This window comes from Enhydra lutris, unplaced genomic scaffold (genome assembly GCF_002288905.1).
Source record: "Enhydra lutris kenyoni isolate GAN:26980312 unplaced genomic scaffold, ASM228890v2 scaffoldscaffold33, whole genome shotgun sequence".
Classification (NCBI taxonomy): Eukaryota; Metazoa; Chordata; class Mammalia; order Carnivora; family Mustelidae; genus Enhydra; species Enhydra lutris.
The window spans coordinates 22,063,560-22,083,595 of record NW_019154117.1 but is presented as its reverse complement, the minus strand read 5'-3'; the positions used below and the strand labels follow the sequence as shown (position 1 = coordinate 22,083,595).

The following is a 20,036-nucleotide window of genomic DNA, read 5'->3' as shown; positions in this document are numbered from 1 at the left end:
GTAGAGTTGAGTAACAAGGAGCCCTGCATGCATATCTGTGAGGTTCCTGACCAATCCTGTTTAGTTCAGCAGTTTTTGGACTGTACAATATTTTATCCAGTAATTCTTTTATTAAAAAGGCAGGAATTGCTCCTCTTTTAATCACTGAAAATATATAATATTTTATATATATACATATATATATATATATAAAATATGTGAGTATATACAACATATGTAATTTAAAGAATAGTTGAAAACACGCCCATGACCCCTTGACTCTGCTTATGAATTAGAATATCACCAGATGCTCGGAAGTCTCCTGTGCGCCCCTCTCAGATCACCCTCTTCCCTCCTCTGCACTATTGTGAATTTGGGGTTATTCATTCTCTCATTCTGCTTTTGTAAATACACTTCATACATATTACTAAGTAGTGCCTTGTTTGTTTTTGCATGGCTTTGGCAGTCATCTAAATGGACTCCTGCTCTATTCTTCCATCTCACGTGCTCCCATCAACATGGCGTTGGAGGCTTTTCCACATGGATGTGTATGTCCATAGGTCTTCATTTGTGCTTCTGTGTCGTGAATGTTCTATGATGCAAACACGTCACATGTTATATATCCATTCTGCTCATGGGCATTTGGGTTATTTCTAGGCTTCTTGACTAATTCTCATGGGAGTGTAGGTAAAGGAGTTCCTAGCCTAGAATGAACCTAAGTGGAATTTGGAGGGCCATGGAGTGTCAGCTTTTCTAGGAAGTGGTGGCTTGTTTGCTGATGGGGTTGCCCCAATTCACACCAACAATTCATGAGGGTCCCCAGGGCTTCATAACCTTTTTTCTTTTCTGTAAGCTCTTAACAATTGAAGTATAACAAACTCAGAAAAGTGTACAAAACATAAAGCTCAATGCATTATTATAAAGCATGCATAGGGGTATCGACCATCCAAATCAGAGAATTGGTAATACCCCAGAAGTTCTCCCTCCTCCCCAGAGGTGATCACATCTCTGACTTTTAACACGTTAGTTGTGTTTTGCTCGTTTTTGAAAACAGTATAAACTGAATTCATTCAGTGTGTATTCAATTATATCCGTCCTCTTCTGTTCAGTTTTATTTTTGTGATGGTCTCCCATCTTGTGTGTAGGTTTAGCTCACACAATTTCATGGCTGTATAGCATTCCATTGTATATCCCTCTCCTGTTGGTAGACATTTGGGCTTTCTATTTTTTGCTACTACAAATGGCACTATGAAAATTCTATATATTTCTTAGTGCCACATGCACAAGTTTCTGTTGCATATGGAACTCTACTAATGGAATTGTCATATTATGGGGTAAACATGTTGAACTTTTATAGATAGTGCCAGTTTCCCAGATAGCTCTGCTGCATTGCTACTCCCCCAGTAGTATAAGAGCTGGTTTTGCCGCTAATCCTCATGAATGCTTGGTACGGTGTTTTAAATTTTGACTATGTAAATGGATGTAGAAATGATTTCTCATAGTTTTAATTTGCATTTTCCTGATCATAAAGAGTTTAAGTGCATTTTCACGTGGTTGTCCACTATTGGGATATCTTATGAAGTGCCTATGTATGTCTTGTGCTGATTTTTCTTCTGAGTCGTATTTTTTTTTTTAAGATTTTGTTTATTTGTCAGAGAGAGAGGGAGAGAGAGCAAGCACAGGCAGACAGAATGGCAGGCAGAGGCAGAGGGAGAAGTGGGCTCCCTACTGAGCAAGGAGCCCGATGCGGGACTCGATCCCAGGACGCTGGGATCATGACCTGAGCTGAAGTCAGCTGCTTAACCAACTAAGCCACCCGGGTGTCTCCTGAGTCGTATATTTTAAAAATTGTATTGTTTGGGGAGGAGTCAAGATGGCGGAGAAGTAGCAGGCTGAGACTACTTCAGGTAGCGGGAGATCAGCTAGATAGCTTATCTAAAGATTGCAAACACCTACAAATCCAACGGGAGATCGAAGAGAAGAAGAACAGCAATTCTAGAAACAGAAAATCAACCACTTTCTGAAAGGTAGGACTGGCGGAGAAGTGAATCCAAAGCGACAGGAAGATAGACCGCGGGGGGAGGGGCCGGCTCCCGGCAAGCGGCGGAGCAACGGAGCACAAAATCGGGACTTTTAAAAGTCTGTTCTGCTGAGGGACATTGCTCCAGAGGCTTAACCGGGGTGAAGTCCACGCGGGCTCAGCGTGGCCTCAGGTCCCACAGGGTCACAGAAGGATCGGGGGTGTCTGAGTGTCGCAGAGCTTACAGGTATTAGAACGGGGAAGCTGGCTACAGAGACAGAGCCGAGGAGTGAGCTCTAAGCTCGGGGTTACCTTGAACCAGTCACAGGCTCGGTCAGCTCGGAGCGCGGCCGGAGGCCAGGGTGACGGGAGTAATTGGGCACTGTTCTCTGAGGGCGCACTGAGGAGTGGGGCCCAGGCTCTCGGCTCCTCCCGGACAGAGACCGGGAGGCCGCCATCTTCATTCCCGCCCTCCGGAACTCTAGGGAAAGCGCTCAGGGAACAAAAGCTCCTGAAAGCAAACCCGAGCGGATTACTCAGCCCGGCCCCTGGTAAGGGCGGTGCAACTCCGCCTGGGGCAAAGACGCTTGAGAATCACTACAACAGGCCCCTCCCCCAGAAGATCAACAAGAAGCCCAGCCAAGACCAAGTTCACCTACCAAGGAGTGCAGTTTCAATACCAAGGAGAGCAGCGGAATTCCAGAGGAGGAGAAAGCAAAGCACCGAGCTCATGCTTTCTCCCCATGATTCTTTAGCCTTGCAGTTAATTTTTTTTTCTTTTCCAATTTTTTTTTCTCTTCTTCTGCTAAATTTTTTTTAACTTTTACCCTTTTCTTTTTTAACGTTTTTTAACTAGCTTATCTAATATATATATATATATATTTTTTTTCCTTTTTATATTTTTTCTTTATTGGTTTTCTTTCTTTAATTGTTTCTTTTCTTTTCTTTTTTTTTCTTTCTGAACCTTTTTATCCCCTTTTCCCCCCCTCACGATTTGGGATCTCTTCTGATTTGGCTAAAGCATATTTTCCTGGGGTTGTTGCCACCCTTTTAGTATTTTACTTGCTCCTTCATATACTCTTATCTGGACAAAATGAAAAGGCGGAAAAATTCACCACAAAAAAAAGAACAAGAGGCAGTACCAAAGGCTAGGGACCTAAAAAATACAGACATTGGTAATATGTCAGATCTAGAGTTCAGAATGACGATTCTCAAGGTTCTAGCCGGGCTCGAAAAAGGCATGGAAGATATTAGAGGAACCCTCTCAGGAGATATAAAAGCCCTTTCTGGAGAAATAAAAGAACTAAAATCTAACCAAGTTGAAATCAAAAAAGCTATTAATGAGGTGCAATCAAAAATGGAGGCTCTCACTGCTAGGATAAATGAGGCAGAAGAAAGAATTAGCGATATAGAAGACCAAATGACAGAGAATAAAGAAACTGAGCAAAAGAGGGACAAACAGCTACTGGACCACAAGGGGAGAATTCGAGAGATAAGTGACACCATAAGACGAAACAACATTAGAATAATTGGGATTCCAGAAGAAGAGGAAACAGAGAGGGGAGCAGAAGGTATATTGGAGAGAATTATTGGAGAGAATTTCCCTAATATGGCAAAGGGAACAAGCATCAAAATCCAGGAGGTTCAGAGAACCCCCCTCAAAATCAATAAGAATAGGTCCACACCCTGTCACCTAATAGTAAAATTTACAAGTCTTAGTGACAAAGAGAAGATCCTGAAAGCAGCCCGGGAAAAGAAGTCTGTAATGTACAATGGTAAAAATATTAGATTGGCAGCAGACTTATCCACAGAGACCTGGCCAGAAAGAGCTGGCATGATATATTCAGAGCACTCAACGAGAAAAACATGCAGCCAAGAATACTATATCCAGCTAGGCTATCATTGAAAATAGAAGGAGAGATAAAAACCATCCAGGACAAACAAAAACTGAAAGAATTTGCAAACACCAAACCAGCTGTACAGGAAATATTGAAAGGGGTCCTCTAAGCAAAGAGAGACCCTAAAAGTAGTAGATCAGAAAGGAACAGAGACAATATACAATAACAGTCACCTTACAGGCAATACAATGGCTCTAAATTCATATCTCTCAATAGTTACCCTGAATGTTAATGGGCTAAATGCCCCAATCAAAGACACAGGGTATCAGAATGGATAAAAAAACAAAACCCATCTATATGTTGCCTACAAGAAACTCATTTTAAACCCGAAGACACCTCCAGATTTAAAGTGAGGGGGTGGAAAAGAATTTACCATGCTAATGGACATCAGAAGAAAGCTGGGTGGCAATCCTTATATCACATCAATTAGATTTTAAGCCAAAGACTATAATAAGAGATGAGGAAGGACACTATATCATACTCAAAAGATCTGTCCAACAAGAAGATCTAACAATTTTAAATATTTATGCCCCTAACGTGGGAGCAGCCAACTATATAAACCAATTAATAACAAAATCAAAGAAACACATCGACAATAATACAATAATAGTAGGGGACTTTAACACTCCCCTCACTGAAATGGACAGATCATCCAAGCAAAAGATCAACAAGGAAATAAAGGCCTTAAATGACACACTGGACCAGATGGACATCACAGATATATTCAGAACATTTCATCCCAAAGCAACGGAATACACATTCTTCTCTAGTGCACCTGGAACATTCTCCAGAATAGATCACATCCTGGGTCCTAAATCAGGTCTCAACCGGTATCAAAAGATTGGGATCATTCCCTGCATATTTTCAGACCACAATGCTCTGAAGCTAGAACTCAATCACAAGAGGAAATTTGGAAAGAACCCAATTACATGGAGACTAAACAGCATCCTTCTAAAGAATGAATGGGTCAACCAGGAAATTAAAGAAGAGTTGAAAAAATTTATGGAAACAAATGATAATGAAAACACAACGGTTCAAAATCTGTGGGACACAACAAAGGCAGCCCTGAGAGGAAAATATATAGCGGTACAAGCCTTTCTCAAGAAACAAGAAAGGTCTCAAGTACACAACCTAACCCTACACCTAAAGGAGCTGGAGAAAGTACAAGAAAGAAAGCCTAAACCCAGCAGGAGAAGAGAAATCATAAAGATCAGAGCAGAAATCAATGAAATAGAAACCAAAAAAACAATAGAACAAATCAACAAAACTAGGAGCTGGTTCTTTGAAAGAATTAATAAGATCGATAAACCCCTGGCCAGACTTATCAAAAAGAAAAGAAAAGGACCCAAATAAATAAAATCATGAATGAAAGAGGAGAGATCACAACTAACACCAAAGAAATACAATTATAAGAACATACTATGAACAACTCTACGCCAACAAATTTGACAATCTGGAAGAAATGGATGCATTCCTAGAGACATATAAACTACCACAACTGAACCAGGAAGAAATAGAAAGCCTGAACAGACCCATAACCAGTAAGGAGATTGAAACAGTCATCAAAAATCTCCAAACAAACAAAAGCCCAGGGCCAGATGGCTTCCCGGGGGAATTCTACCAAACATTTAAAGAAGAACTAATTCCTATTCTCCTGAAACTGTTCCAAAAAATAGAAATGGAAGGAAAACTTCCAAACTCATTTTATGAGGCCAGCATCACCTTGATCCCAAAACCAGACAAGGATCCCATCAAAAAAGAGAACTACAGACCAATATCCTTGATGAACACAGATGCAAAAATTCTCGCTAAAATACTAGCCAATAGGATTCAACAATACATTAAAAGGATTATTCACCACGACCAAGTGGGATTTATTCCAGGGCTGCAAGGTTGGTTCAACATCCGCAAATCAATCAATGTGATACAACACATTAATAAAAGAAAGAACAAGAAACATATGATACTCTCCATAGATGCTGAAAAAGCATTTGACAAAGTACAGCATCCCTTCCTGATCAAAACTCTGCAAAGTGTAGGGATAGAGGGCACATACCTCAATATTATCAAAGCCATCTATGAAAAACCCACTGCAAATATCATTCTCAATGGAGAAAAACTGAAAGCTTTCCCGCTAAGGTCAGGAACACGGCAGGGATGTCCGTTATCACCACTGCTATTCAACATAGTACTAGAAGTCCTAGCCTCAGCAATCAGACAACAAAAGGAAATTAAAGGCATCCAAATCGGCAAAGAAGAAGTCAAACTATCACTCTTTGCAGATGATATGATACTATATGTGGAAAACCCAAAAGACTCCACTCCAAAACTGCTAGAACTTGTACGGAATTCAGTAAAGTGTCAGGATATAAAATCAATGCACAGAAATCAGTTGCATTTCTCTACACCAACAACAAGACAGAAGAAAGAGAAATTAAGAAGTCAATCCCATTTACAATTGCACCCAAAACTCTAAGATACCTAGGAATAAACCTAACCAAAGAGACTAAGAATCTATACACAGAAAACTATAAAGTACTCTTGAAAGAAATTGAGAAAGACACAAAGAAATGGAAAAATCTTCCATGCTCCTGGATTGGAAGAATAAATATTGTGAAAATGTCTATGCTACCTAAAGCAATCTACACATTTAATGCAATTCCTATCAAAGTACCATCCATTTTTTTCAAAGAAATGGAACAAATAATCCTAAAATTTATATGGAACCAGAAAAGACCTTGAATAGCCAAAGGAATATTGAAAAAGAAAGCCAAAGTTGGTGGCATCACAATTCCGGACTTCAAGCTCTATTACAAAGCTGTCATCATCAAGACAGCATGGTATAGGCACAAAAACAGACACATAGATCAATGGAACAGAATAGAGAGCCCAGAAATAGACCCTCAACTCTATGGTCAACTCATCTTCGACAAAGCAGGAAAGAATATCCAATGGAAAAAAGACAGCCTCTTCAACAAATGGTGTTGGGAAAATTGGACAGCCACATGCAGAAAAATGAAATTGGATCATTTCCTTACACCACACACGAAAATAGACTCAAAATGGATGAAGGACCTCAATGTGAGAAAGGAATCCATCAAAATCCTTGAGGAGAACACAGGCAGCAACCTCTTCGACCTCAGCCGCAGCAACATCTTCCTAGGAACATCGCCAAAGGCAAGGGAAGCAAGGGCAAAAATGAACTATTGGGATTTCATCAAGATCAAAAGCTTTTGCACAGCAAAGGAAACAGTTAACAAAACCAAAAGACAACTGACAGAATGGGAGAAGATATTTGCAAACGAAATATCAGATAAAGGACTAGTGTCCAAAATCTATAAAGAACTTAGCAAACTCAACACCCAAAGAACAAATAATCCAATCAAGAAATGGGCAGAAGACATGAACAGACATTTCTGCAAAGAAGACATCCAGATGGCCAACAGACCCATGAAAAAGTGTTCTATATCACTCGGCATCAGGGAAATGCAAATCAAAACCACAATGAGATATCACCTCACACCAGTCAGAATGGCTAAAATTAACAAGTCAGGAAATGACAGATGCTGGCGAGGATGCGGAGAAAGGGGAACCCTCCTACACTGTTGGTGGGAATCCAAGCTGGTGCAACCACTCTGGAAAACAGCATGGAGGTTCCTCAAAATGTTGAAAATAGAGCTATGCTATGACCCAGCAATTGCACTACTGGGTATTTACCCTAAAGATACAAACGTAGTGATCCAAAGGGGCACGTGCACCCGAATGTTTATAGCAGCAATGTCTACAATAGCCAAACTATGGAAAGAACCTAGATGTCCATCAACAGACGAATGGATAAAGAAGAAGTGGTATATATACACAATGGAATACTATGCAGCCATCAAAAGAAATGAAATCTTGCCATTTGCGACGGTGTGGATGGAACTAGAGGGTATCATGCTTAGCGAAATAAGTCAGTTGGAGAAAGACAACTATCATATGATCTTCCTGATATGAGGGAGAGGAGATGCAACATGGGGGGTTAAGGGGTAGGAGAAGAGTAAATGAAACAAGATGGGATTGGGAGGGAGACAAACCATAAGTGACTCTTAATCTCATAAAACAAACTGAGGGTTGATGGGGGGAGGGGTTTGGGGGGGTGGGGTTATGGACATTGGGGAGGGTATGTGCTATGGTGAGTGCTGTGAAGTGTGTAAACCTGGCGATTCACAGACCTGTACCCCTGGGGATAAAAACATTTGTTTATAAAAAATAAAATTAAAAAAAATTGTATTGTTTGTCGATTTATAGGAGTTTTTAAAAAATTCTACATAGAAGTCCTTTTCTTTCTTTTTTTTTTTAATTTTTAAAATTTATTTTCAGCGTAACAGTATTCATTGTTTTTGCACCACACCCAGTGCTCCATGCAATCCGTGCCCTCTCCAATACCCACCACCTGGTTCCCCTAACCTCCCACCCCCGCCCCTTCAAACCCCTCAGATTGTTTTTCAGAGTCCATAGTCTCTCATGGTTCACTTCCCCTTCCAATTTCCCTCAACTCCCTTCTCCTCTCTAACTCCCCTTGTCCTCCATGCTATTTGTTATGCTCCACAAATAAGTGAAACCATATGATAATTGACTCTCTCTGCTTGACTTATTTCGCTCAGCATAATCTCTTCCAGTCCTTTTCTTGATTGTACATGTTACTGAAACCTTTTCCCGCACTGGGCCTCAGCGTTTCCCACCCTGAATGAGATGTCCCCATGAACAAAGATGTCCCAATGAATGAGAAGTCCCAAAGACAGATGTCTTTGAGTTCAATGTCACATTCTCTGGAGCTGTGTGACCCCACGCCTGCTGCCATTTGTGGTTGAGTGTTAACGATTAGGAACTGGATGCCTGTCGGATTTACAAAGGATGGGAATGTGCTCAGACCACCCAGGCAAACAAAACGTAGTTGCCTTCCAGTATGAACTCCCAAATGACAACCTTTCACGATTAACTTTTTCCCAGACTGAATATAAAAGAGGGGTGAGCTTTAAAACCAAACTGGGATTTTAAGAATAAACACTGTGTGGATTATACAAAGGTGCTGATGCTTTTACCACCAGGGAGAATGGCCAGCTCTCCAGAGGGGAGCCCTTTCATGTCAAGCAGGAGGATTAGCCTGGAGCAGAGCCAATGGCTTTGGGCTGCTTTGGCTCTGGTCCTGGTTCCCTTTGGCCCCCATCTGGGTCATTAGGCTGAAGTCTGCTTTGAGGGTCACCAGCGTGGGGGTCCTACGCTGTGTCCTACAGCTCAACTCTGTGCTTTGTCCCTCGTTGGGGGTGCTATGAATGTTTGGGTGAGTGAGTGAGAATGTGGCAGGGAGGGAAATAGCACCCAATGTTTGGACTTAATAATTTATCTTTCAGTGAAAGGTAAGATATAACTCCTAGAACTGAAGAGAGCTATGGAGAAATTCTTGTATGTATTGAGAAAACTCAAAAAAATCCCTTTCTCCTTTTCCTTCAATATAGTTGATGGCTTCTTTTAACTTACTGTTATGGTATCAAGAAGAGATATCATAACAGTGAGTGCGACTTGAAAAAAAAATCAAAGAAAGATGGGAATTGTATTGAAGGGACCCATAGAGTGCTGATCAAGATGAATAAATAAAGATGTTGCCTTTATATATATCACAGTGAAACTTCAGCCTAACACTAAGGCTAGGAAAGAGGAAAGTCCGAAAGGCTTTAGAGGACTTTATTTTCTTAAAGCTGGTGTGTGAGTTAATCCCTCAGAAATATGTTCTGTAAAGGTTGGATTAAAAATTATCTCCTCTTTAAAAAAAAAGGTAGCACATATGGCTACCTCTTCTTCCTTCTCCAAGGCCCTGTAGATCATGAAAGAAATACTAGAAAGCAGATTTAGGAAAGAATACCATTTTTGGACCAGAAGTCCGACAGTGTCTTCTGGAAGATGGGAAACAGATGGAGCACATCCACGTTGAACACATATGTAGGGTAGGAGTGGTTCTGGGTGCTTCAGGTGACAGATGCACAGGGGGCCATCATGGTGAGTGGACAGCTGCATTTGGCTCAGTTGGGTAGCTTTGACCTCTTTCTCTGTTTCCTCATGAGCAACAACAGGCTTGAGCTGGAGGTACCCCGTGTGGGGGCAACACCCAGAAGAATTACAGCCTTCAGTTTAAAATCAAGTTTCTAATACACACATTTCTCAGATGGCATGCCCCACCAACCACTCCTTCCCTACAAACCTCTGGAGGCCACTGCATTAAACAGATAATGTCAGATGAAATAATGTCCATCCGTGAATCACCCACCACTTAAGGAAACATCAGTTCAGTGAATGAGAGTTTCTGACTCAGCAAACCAAAGGACCCTCACCAAGAAAGCAGCATAAACAGAGCAAATGGAATGGGACTTTAAAGGAAACAAAGTGGGATTTCCTCAGAGGAACAAGAGGAATTTATTGCGTGAAATAGGAATGGGCAGCTATTTCAAGAGCCAAATAGATATTACGTTGGAAGTGAAATATTTAACTGGTATTTAAAAAAAAAATCTTCAGAAATGGAAAGAAAAGCAAGATGCATGCAGCTGAGTAAATTAACAAGGAAAGTTGAACTAAGAAATAATTCAGAAAACGGATGCCTGGGTGACTCAGTCGGTTAAGCGTCTGCCTTCAGCTCAGGTCATGATCCCAGTGTTCTGGGATCAAGTCCTGTGTCAGGTTCCTTACTCAGCAGGGAGCCTGCTTCTCCCTCTGCCTGCCACCCCCAACCCCCAGCTTGTGCCCTTTCTCACAAATAAATAAAATCTTGAAAAAAAAAAAAGAATGTAGTACAAAAAGACAGAATGAAACAAAGGTTATAAGGCATGGAAGACAGACCTAGGGGTTTCAAGATCCATTTACTTGGGCCTCAGACCTATTTTAGTGAAATTTCAGTCACTTGGTGTAAAGAGAAGGTCTCAAAAGCCTTTAGGGAGAAAGTAGATGGAATACTGGTTTGACTGAGAGCATGATGACTCTTGAGGGGGAGAGGAGGGAATCCATCTATGGGCAGATGATTGGGTGGAAATAGATTTAATACTACAATATAATTGTACATGTTGGAAATAAAAAAAAAATTCCTGTTGTTTTCTTTGGCAAACTCTCCTTGATTGTTACCTCTTTATCCTTGGGGAATGGTTTGGATTCTCTAAGATACATTTGGGATTTAGTCAAAAGTTGAGTCTTCGAAATGCTGCAAGATGCTACTTTGGAAGTTAGCCCCAGAATGTTTCACAGCCCTCAGCATTGCAGCGCCTTTCCCCCTCATTGCGGCCAAGACCTTGTTTACCACCCTGGAGGACAGAGCTGGGATTAGTGGCTGAGATTTCCTTTCAAAGTCCAGAGCTTTCCAGTGGAATGGTTGACCGTTCTTCCTGTGCAGATGGCTTTGTTCAGGCTTGCTGGTAGCATAACAGGATTGTCCGTATTATGCCCTGAACAAGAGGGAATGCTCTTTGCCCTGGATAATCTTTTGAAGTGAGGAGGAAAGAGCAGATGCTGAGTTCTATTTCATATTAAGATTGAATTTGCAAGCCTTTACTTATTGGTAACTTGATAACCTTGATTAACTGTACTGGTCACTGGAGTCCTCAGAGTACACGTAGGTTTTTTATGGAACAATTAGCCAGGGAACCTGAGCTCTGATTCCTTAGCAAAGAGCTCCTCATGGTGAGGAATGGTGACCAGTGTAACTGATTATTATTTATATAGGGATCTCTGGGTTTTGTTTTTGTTTTTGTTTTTTAGTGTAGGATATTCCATTTTATTGAACAAGGGGACTCTAGATTTCTATAATCTTCTGTATTAACACCTTAAACTTTTGTCATGTGATTCTAGAGGCCAGAGCCCACCAGTTGCTGAATTTAACTTACTCCTGAAAGCTCACACTTTGGAAACCTATGGGGTGGACCCCCACCCATGCAAGGTGAGTGGCCCTCCTAGCAGGCTGACATAAAACGATTGTTTTGCACACAAGAGAGTTGATCAGTGTGTGAGATATTTCTACAGGCTGTCTCATTGCCCCTAACTGGAAGGGACAACAGTCAGTAGGCTGTAATCACAAGTTCTGGTGGTCGATTTTCTCCGTTGTGAGCCTCCCAATTGCTTGCTAATTGCTATGTAGTAGCCACTTTCCTAAGTTAATATACATGATTCTTTCATCCATCAAATGGATGGTTCGATCCCTGAGAAGTTACACGGTCCAAACAGATTTATTCTCAAGACCCTTGTCTGCAAGAAGGCAACCTTAAAAGAAGAAAAAAAAAAAGACTTAAAATTATATATATATATATTTTTTATAATCATTTTTTTATTTGTTTTCAGCATAACAGTATTCATTGTTTTTGTACCACACCCAGTGCTCCATGCAATCCGTGCCCTCTCTAATACCCACCACCTGGTTCCCCCAGCCTCCCACACCCCCACCTCTTCAAACCCTTCAGATTGTTTTTCAGAGTCCATAGTCTCTCATTGTTCACCTCCCCTTACAATTTCCCTCAACTCCCTTCTCTTAACTCCCCATGTCCTCCATGCTATTTGTTATGCTCCACAAATAAGTGAAACCATATGATGATTGACTCTCTCTGCCTGACATATATATTTTGACTTTAGGAATTTTTTTGGTTTGTTTCCTTTGCTCATATTATTTGATGGTATTTCTCTAAGCATGTATCCTATCAGAATCACCTGGGGTCCACAGAGCTACTGGGGGTACAGCTGGGGAATATGATTTTTTAACAAGCCCCCAAGATGATGCACACATTTTCCAGAAATGTATTATGAAAATGGTTTTCTTCTTTCCATACTTTAAACTAACTATGCATCTACCAGACACTAACTAGAATTCTAAACTAAGCATTTATCTCAGCCAGGCTCTTAAAGGTAAGTTCTTGAGTCCTGCTGGACATTTCTTTACCCATGTGGGATCAGGTAATAGTATTTGATAAAGTGCTAGTTTTGTACTCTTAGTGCAAGCTGTTGATTAGACATACCTGGGGAGTTTCCTGGTCCTGCCACCCAATAACATCAGGATCTGTGGGGGAGCAGACCAGGCTCTCCAGATGATTCCAACATGCAGCCGAAGCAAAGAGATGATAGTACTTGTTCACACTGGCATTTTTCTTTTTATTGGCACAATTATTTTAGCATATTTGCCAGAATCCTCTGCCTTAATGATATAAATCATTTTATTCCATTTTAAAGATTATTTATTTGACAGAGATCACAAGTGGGCAGAGAGGCAGGCAGAGAGGAAGAGAAGAGAAAGCAGGCTCCCTGCCAAGCAGAGAGCCTGATTAGGGACTCGATCCCAGGACCCTGAGATCATGACCTGAGCTGAAGGCAGAGGCTTAACCCACTGAGCCACCCAGGCGCCCAGTTTATTCCATTTTAGTAAATTAGATTTTATCTATAATTTTGAGCCTATATGTTTTATTTATTACTTGGAGATAGACTTGATTTTTGTTGCTGCCATTCCTTTGCTTTCACTGACCTATGTATGCTTAGTTTTTCCGGTTGAGGCTAGAAGTGATGTAGGCATTTCTAGACATGTCTTTATATTAAAACTACCAGGAATTTTGTGTGGAATTTAATCAAGTTAAATTAGGGCTTTAGTTTCATAGCATCTTTGATTTTAGGGCTAATGATGACTGAGCACAGTTTGCCCACATTAAGGATAGATCTGAGAACATGGGTGGTCCCAGGACACACTTGGAAATAGACACACAGCTTTGGAACTAATCTGCCTTTTCCCAGGATGTTCCTGGAGAAGGTCTGTTCCTCCAAGGAAACAGCTACATATTCCCAGACCTTCCCCAGATTTTAGAAGCACTATCCTTGGAAGTCCCATCTCAGAAAGTCAGTTTATTGCCAAGATCAATGGAATTAAACTGAAATTAATCCAGGGGGAGGATGAATGGGGATACCATTTATCATATATTTTATATTTCTCAATCCAAATGTTTTTGTTTCTCTCTCTCTCTCTTTTTTTTTTTTTTTTTTTCAGGATTCAACAGGCACAACAACATTTTTAGGATTCACTGCTGCAGGCTTTGTGGTATTCCAGGGAAATAAGCGGATCCATTTGATAAAATGGTAAGGACTGCTTTGGGAAACTAGCTTACCATTTTTCTTAATCTTGCTTTTCTTTCCCAGCCTTTGATTCTTTTTTATTTGGAAATGTCCATTAGAATGCCTAGTATTCATTTCTTTGCTGTGGAACTTCATTATTAAGGGATTATTCATCTATAAATAAAAGCCAACCTAGACCTCCTCCAGACCTCAGGAGACCTGGGGTGTGTCTTGGGCTCAGGTTCTCTGTCTCTAAAGAGAAGGTGTCCAGTGTTTCCTCATCAGCAGCTACTGATCTGGCTAGAGAGGTGACCTGGAGTAGGAAAGGGCAGGGAAAAGGTACAGGTTGCCTTGAATAACTCAGGACCCTCTTCTCCTGTTTCCTCCTCTCCATTCTCGTCTGTTGAGTCCTTGTTGCAGACATGTCCTGTTACCAGTATATCAGTGAAGATGCTTTTGGCTCGAAGTAACAGGGGTGACTGCTCATGGTGGCTTCCAAATAAGAGGACTGATTATTTTACACAGCAAAAGTTCCAGAAGTTGGGCATTTCCATGATCCTTTAACTTAACTGCCTGACAACACTGTGAAGGACCTGGGTTTCCATTTTCTTCTCTGTCATCCCAGGGTAGTGGCTTTTGTCCCCAGTCTCATGGTCCTAAGTTGATCATGCAAGCAGCTCTGTCCATCCCGTCTTCATACAGCAACACCCAGAGCCTGAAGGAGAACCTCCCCTTCCATGTGTCTCCTATTAAAACAAGGAGAACTTGTTTTACAGAAGCCCTGTAGGAGACTTCCCGTATATCTAATACCACAAGATTGGGTCACAACCACCTACTTAAAACCAATCCCTCAGAGAAAAGTGAGAACTCCATGACTGGGCTGATCAAATGAAGTCCCACCTCTTGTGGCTGGGAAGAACATAATCTGCATGAACATGTCACCTTGAGAAAGCAAAAAGTCTGAGTCATGTCAGTACAGAAGTGGGAGGATGGAGCAGAGTAGGTGACCAGCAGGGCCCATGGTGTCCATCATTCAAGGAGAAGATGGTTTGAACAAAGAGTGAGAAGGCTGAACATACATGGAATATTATAAAATCTCAGTCTTGTTTATACCTTCAGCTTGATTTAGGTTCTGCCCTGATGGCCCCTGACAGGTTTATCAGCTCCCCAACCCCGTCATGTCTCACTGGGTGGTGGGCTCCCCGCTGTGGCCTGAAGTTCTTTCTGATGGGCCAATGGGCATCCACCTTCAGTCGTGGGTTGAAAATGCTCTTGCATTTATCTGAACCTCATTTTCGTGGTTCTCTTAGCTTCAGGATTTCCGGCACCCCTTTATCAACACTCCCACTCTTGCACTGTCCTCTTGGCACCCCCCTCCACTGCCTTTCAAATTTTCTCTGTTGGGCTTGCATCAGCCAGCTAATGTCCTCCACTCTTACAACTACTCTTTCTTTCTGAGATTCCCCAATTTCATCATCTCTTTCTTGACCTCTCTATCATTGCCTTTTGTTCAGCTCATACTTTGTGTGCTCCCCTCTGCTCCCACTTGTTCTTTCTCTACAATGAGTTTTCTCAAAACTCTTTTTCACTTCACTTTTCTGAGTCTCCGTGTATTCAATTGTAAGATGGGAGTCCATTACATCTGGCTGCCTTACAGGGACAAAAGGAGTTGGGGGAGAAACAAATGCAACCATGTTGTGAGTGGTGGGATTTATGAACTCTGACATCTTGTGGACATCTAGCATGGTGGGGTGACCAGTGTTCTTCCCTGTGTTTTCTGCACCTTGGAAAGAAGGGTATTAATTACCCTTCAGGCCATTCCAGAATAAGCTCCCTAGGGATTCCTGTTGACTTTGGGAAGCATGGATAATTTGGGGATTTCTCCCATCCTACCCTAGGACCATAGAAGGCTTGCAAGTTAGGCCCTCAGGTTTCTGAACTGCTTGAGCTCTGAAGTAGGGGAGAATCTGATGTGTCTCAAGTACAGATTATTTGCAAGTCTATGTCCCTTGGGTTTCTGTTTCTTTCTGGGCCCAATGAAGGCTTGAAATGGACAATCCCCAGGCCATTTATTTCTGTTTCTACATCATGATGTTCCTGGTGGGGTGCTGATGTCATCCCCACCCCTTTCCGGTCTCTGCCTAGGCATGTGTATTTGGAACAGTTGTGGACATGTTACCAAAACAAATTTTATTCCCACATTAATCCTAGTTTTGTTTTTTGTTTTTCAACATCCACTGAGCTGTGTTACTCGTACAAATCCTCTCCTGAGTTCAAACAGCTTAATGTGGCCATGCTGTTCTTTTTCCCTCAGGAAAACACACAGGGACACAAATCAGTCTCCTAGAAATTAGATCAAAGGAGTGAAAATAGAATTGTGTCCTCTCTTTACACATATCTGTTCACCAAGGAGGTGACCTGTGGTCCCCATTTCAGGCACATTTTAATTGAGCAGCTCCTTAAGATAGAAACCCGAAGTCCCTCTTTTAACTACCACATGTCAAGCTGTGGTGTCAAGCTCACAATTTTGGGCATCTCAATACTTAACGAAACTCTTCTCTCATGAACAGGGAGAGCAGAAATGAAAATTTTACAGGCTAGTGTGTGTGTTTCTCGAAGATAGATGTGAAAAGGTGAGGGAGACAGATACTGTGAATCCATATCGTTTCATTACCCAGACCTGAAATAACCACATTCTTCCTACCTCGCAAAGTGGGCTGGCCAATTAATATTGTTTTGGTCGTTAATGTTCACAACACCTCCAGAGCTCCTTGGAAGAAAGATGCAGCTTGACTGTAAAAAATGGAAGAAATAATTCTGAGCTACCTCCAGATCCTATCTTGGGAAGAAAATTGCTGTATAATTCACTTGGGGACTTTTCACTGCTCATTAGGCCACTGATGATAAGATAATATCTTGTTTCATTGCAGTCAGCTTGGTATTTGGGAGTCAGCCAGATTCCTGTGGGAAACCAAGGTACCTTGGTTAGTTGCCACTTTTTTTTTTTTTCTTCTCACCAAAGAAGATTTTCTTTTCTTAGGCCAGATGTCTGCAAATTGAAGTTTGAAGGGAAGACGTTTTATGTGATTGGCATCCAGAAGGAGGTCAGTGACTACTTTTCTAACCTGTAGTGTGTGCATGTGTGCGTGTGCGTGCACGAGAGGGATGCAGGCATAAAATGTACGTTTAGTATTGTACCCCCAGAACACCATGACTTTAAAGTTTATGATGATAATGGGAGCTGTATGCTGAACATTTTAGAGATAAATAGTGGACTTGCCCATTTGAGAACTAAGTCAAGGAAATGGGTCCGGCAGAGAAAGACAAATACCATATGATTTCACTCATATGTGGAAAATTTAGGAAACAAAAAAGATGCACATGGGGAAGGGAAGGAAAAATAAAATAAAATGAAAACAGTGAGGCAAACCATAACAGACTCTTAACTACAGGGAACAAACTGAGGGTTGCTGGGGGATGGGACAACTGGGTGATGGGCATTAAGGAGGCACGTGATGTAAGGAGCACTGGGTGTTATAGGCAACAGATGAAACACTAAACTCTACCTCTGAAACTAATAGTATACTCTATGTTAACTAAATTGAATTTAAATAAAAATTAAAAAAAAAATGAAGTCGGTGAACAATGCTTGACCACATACTGCTATATAAAAAATATATTGGGATAGAAAATGGAACCTCCTCTTGAAACTAATATTATATTGCATGTTTAGTAACTGGAAGTTGAATTAAAAAATGAAAAAGGAAAATGGAACCTCCTCCTACCCCCTAATCTGCCAAAATATAAATTTATGAAACAAGCGAAGAATACATCCAAGGCTAGATATTCAACCACTACTGGTGAGAATTTTATAAATTCTCATGTATATAGAGTCTATACATCCTGCGAGTCTTAAAGAAACTAAAAGACTAAAACTAAAAGAAACTTCCATCATGGAAGCTTTGAGGTTCAAGGCTAGGTCTGGAGGTTTGCAGATTTTCTTGACTAATTTTCAGATCAAGCACCTGTTACTCAGCATCAGCAACTTAGTTTTTAAAGGAAACCAAGTCTGATAGAGAGGTGGGTGATTCCTGGGTGGTTGAAAAGGATCGTGAGGCTCTTTTTTGTTAGAAACAGGGCCCAGCTATATTCGTGATACCTGCAAAGGGTGAGGGAGGTGAGTGGGGGTGGGGCACCGTTTCAACAGCACTTTAAAGACCCTAGTAATGCCCAAGTTACTTTTAATCTGTTCAGCAGGTGGGGGGATACAAATTGGTAAATACCTGAAAAAGATAAACCTGTTTCACATGCCCTTTCTTGTTTTATCTTTTTTATTAGAAAAAAGCCATGTTGGCCTTCCATACTTCGACACCAGCTGCCTGCAAACATCTTTGGAAGTGTGGGGTGGAGAACCAGGCCTTTTATAAGTATGTAGTTTTTATTCATTTAATCATAGGTTGTAAAAGCATCCGTGGAATCACTCATGTTTTGCAAATAGCTGCATATTCCTTTTAATTCAGTTCTTTTCATTATATTTAAGGGAATGGTCAATTCAGTGCATTGTGCAGGGCTACTCCCAACCAAGCCTGAGCTCCATGTTGGATGATGCCTGTAGAATGCAATGGGTGCCCTTTTTTTTTTTTTTTGGCATTGCTATTTTCTTTCTTTTTTTTTTAGATTTATTTATTTATTTATTTATTTGACACAGAGAGAGAGATCACAAGTAGGCGGAAACGCAGGCAGAGAGAGAGAGAGAGGAGGAAGCAGGCTCCTTGCTGAGCAGAGAGGCTGATGTGGGGCTCCATCCCCAGGACCCTGGGATCATGACCTGAGGGGAAGGCAGAGGCTTTAACCCACTGAGCCACCCAGGCGCCCCTTTTATGTTTTGTTTTGTTTTTTTGTTTGTTTTTTTTTAGTTTTTAAAAATTTTGCTTTGCTATTTTCATTCAACATAACAGAATCTGTTTTTGGTTGGGTGTCCCCCTCAGAAGCAGACCTTGAGAAGAGTTGAGTGCAAGAAGTGGAATGTGGTTTCTGAACATACCGGTAGCAGGGTGGGGAAAGGAGGTTGGGACAGCAAGCAATATAGAGCGTGTTATCCATCAGATCACTCCTCAGGGTAGCTGTGCTAAACTCTGCTGGGGAACTCTGTCAGGCTGTAGAACTTGCCCCAGAGTTCTCCCACTGACCAGCAAAGGGCCTGGGCTATTTGTCTACCAACTTCCCATTCATTTTGGTTGAAGGCCACTTCAGAGGGAAGAGTTCATACTCTCTGGCTTACTCTGAGTGTGAGTGACTGTGCGCTCACCACCAAAGAAAGCAAGCTTTGGCAGAGACTCACAGGTTTTGTAGGAAGAAGGCTTCAGCATTCAGAGAGGAGAGCCAAAGGCTTGTGGATGGAATGTGGTCAGAGGCTAGGATCATGGAAAGTCAGTACTGGACAGGACTTCAGAAAACAGCCATAAAGCTCTCAGGTTTCAAGAGAGCTTCAAATTTCGGATCTTCCCACTGAGTTCCAGGTTCTACTCTTGGAGACACACTTACTAATTAGAAGAGTGGTGGTGGGGGACACAGTCTGGAGCCCAGGCCAACCCTGCCCAGGGTGTCAGCTGGCCTCTGGAGCTCATCCAGGCAGCCACTGCTCCGTCTTCCCTCACACTGAATTCTACCGTACTCATTAGACTCTTGTCTCTGAAAAGGCTGAGTCTCTGAATCTCCTGGGCTTTGGCTGACAAGGATAGGTAAATGATGGTGTGGACAATCTTTTCCAAATCCTTTTTTTTTTTTTTTTTTTTAGTTATCATATAATGTATTATTTGCCCCAGGGACATAGGTCTGTGAATCATTAGTCTTACACAATTCATAGCACTCACCACTCACCATAGCACATACCTCCCCAATGTCCATAACCCAACCACCCTATCCGTCCCCTCCAACTCCCAGCAACCCTCAGTTTGTTTCCTGAGATTAAGAATCTCTTATGAAGGGAGTCAAGATGGCGGAGAAGTAGCAGGCTGAGACTACTTCAGGTAGCGGGA

General features: G+C 41.6%; 1 protein-coding gene across 1 annotated transcript in view; it reads left to right on the top strand.

Moving 5' to 3' along the window:
- Positions 1-20,036, top strand: part of LOC111153568 (FERM domain containing 3) — a 348,258-nt gene that overhangs the window by 232,392 nt on the left and 95,830 nt on the right. The window contains exons 7-10 of the mRNA XM_022512676.1: positions 11,767-11,854; positions 13,934-14,022; positions 17,039-17,102; positions 18,337-18,425. Coding sequence (XP_022368384.1) covers positions 11,767-11,854; positions 13,934-14,022; positions 17,039-17,102; positions 18,337-18,425 — 330 coding nt within the window. The remainder of the gene's footprint in view (positions 1-11,766; positions 11,855-13,933; positions 14,023-17,038; positions 17,103-18,336; positions 18,426-20,036) is intronic.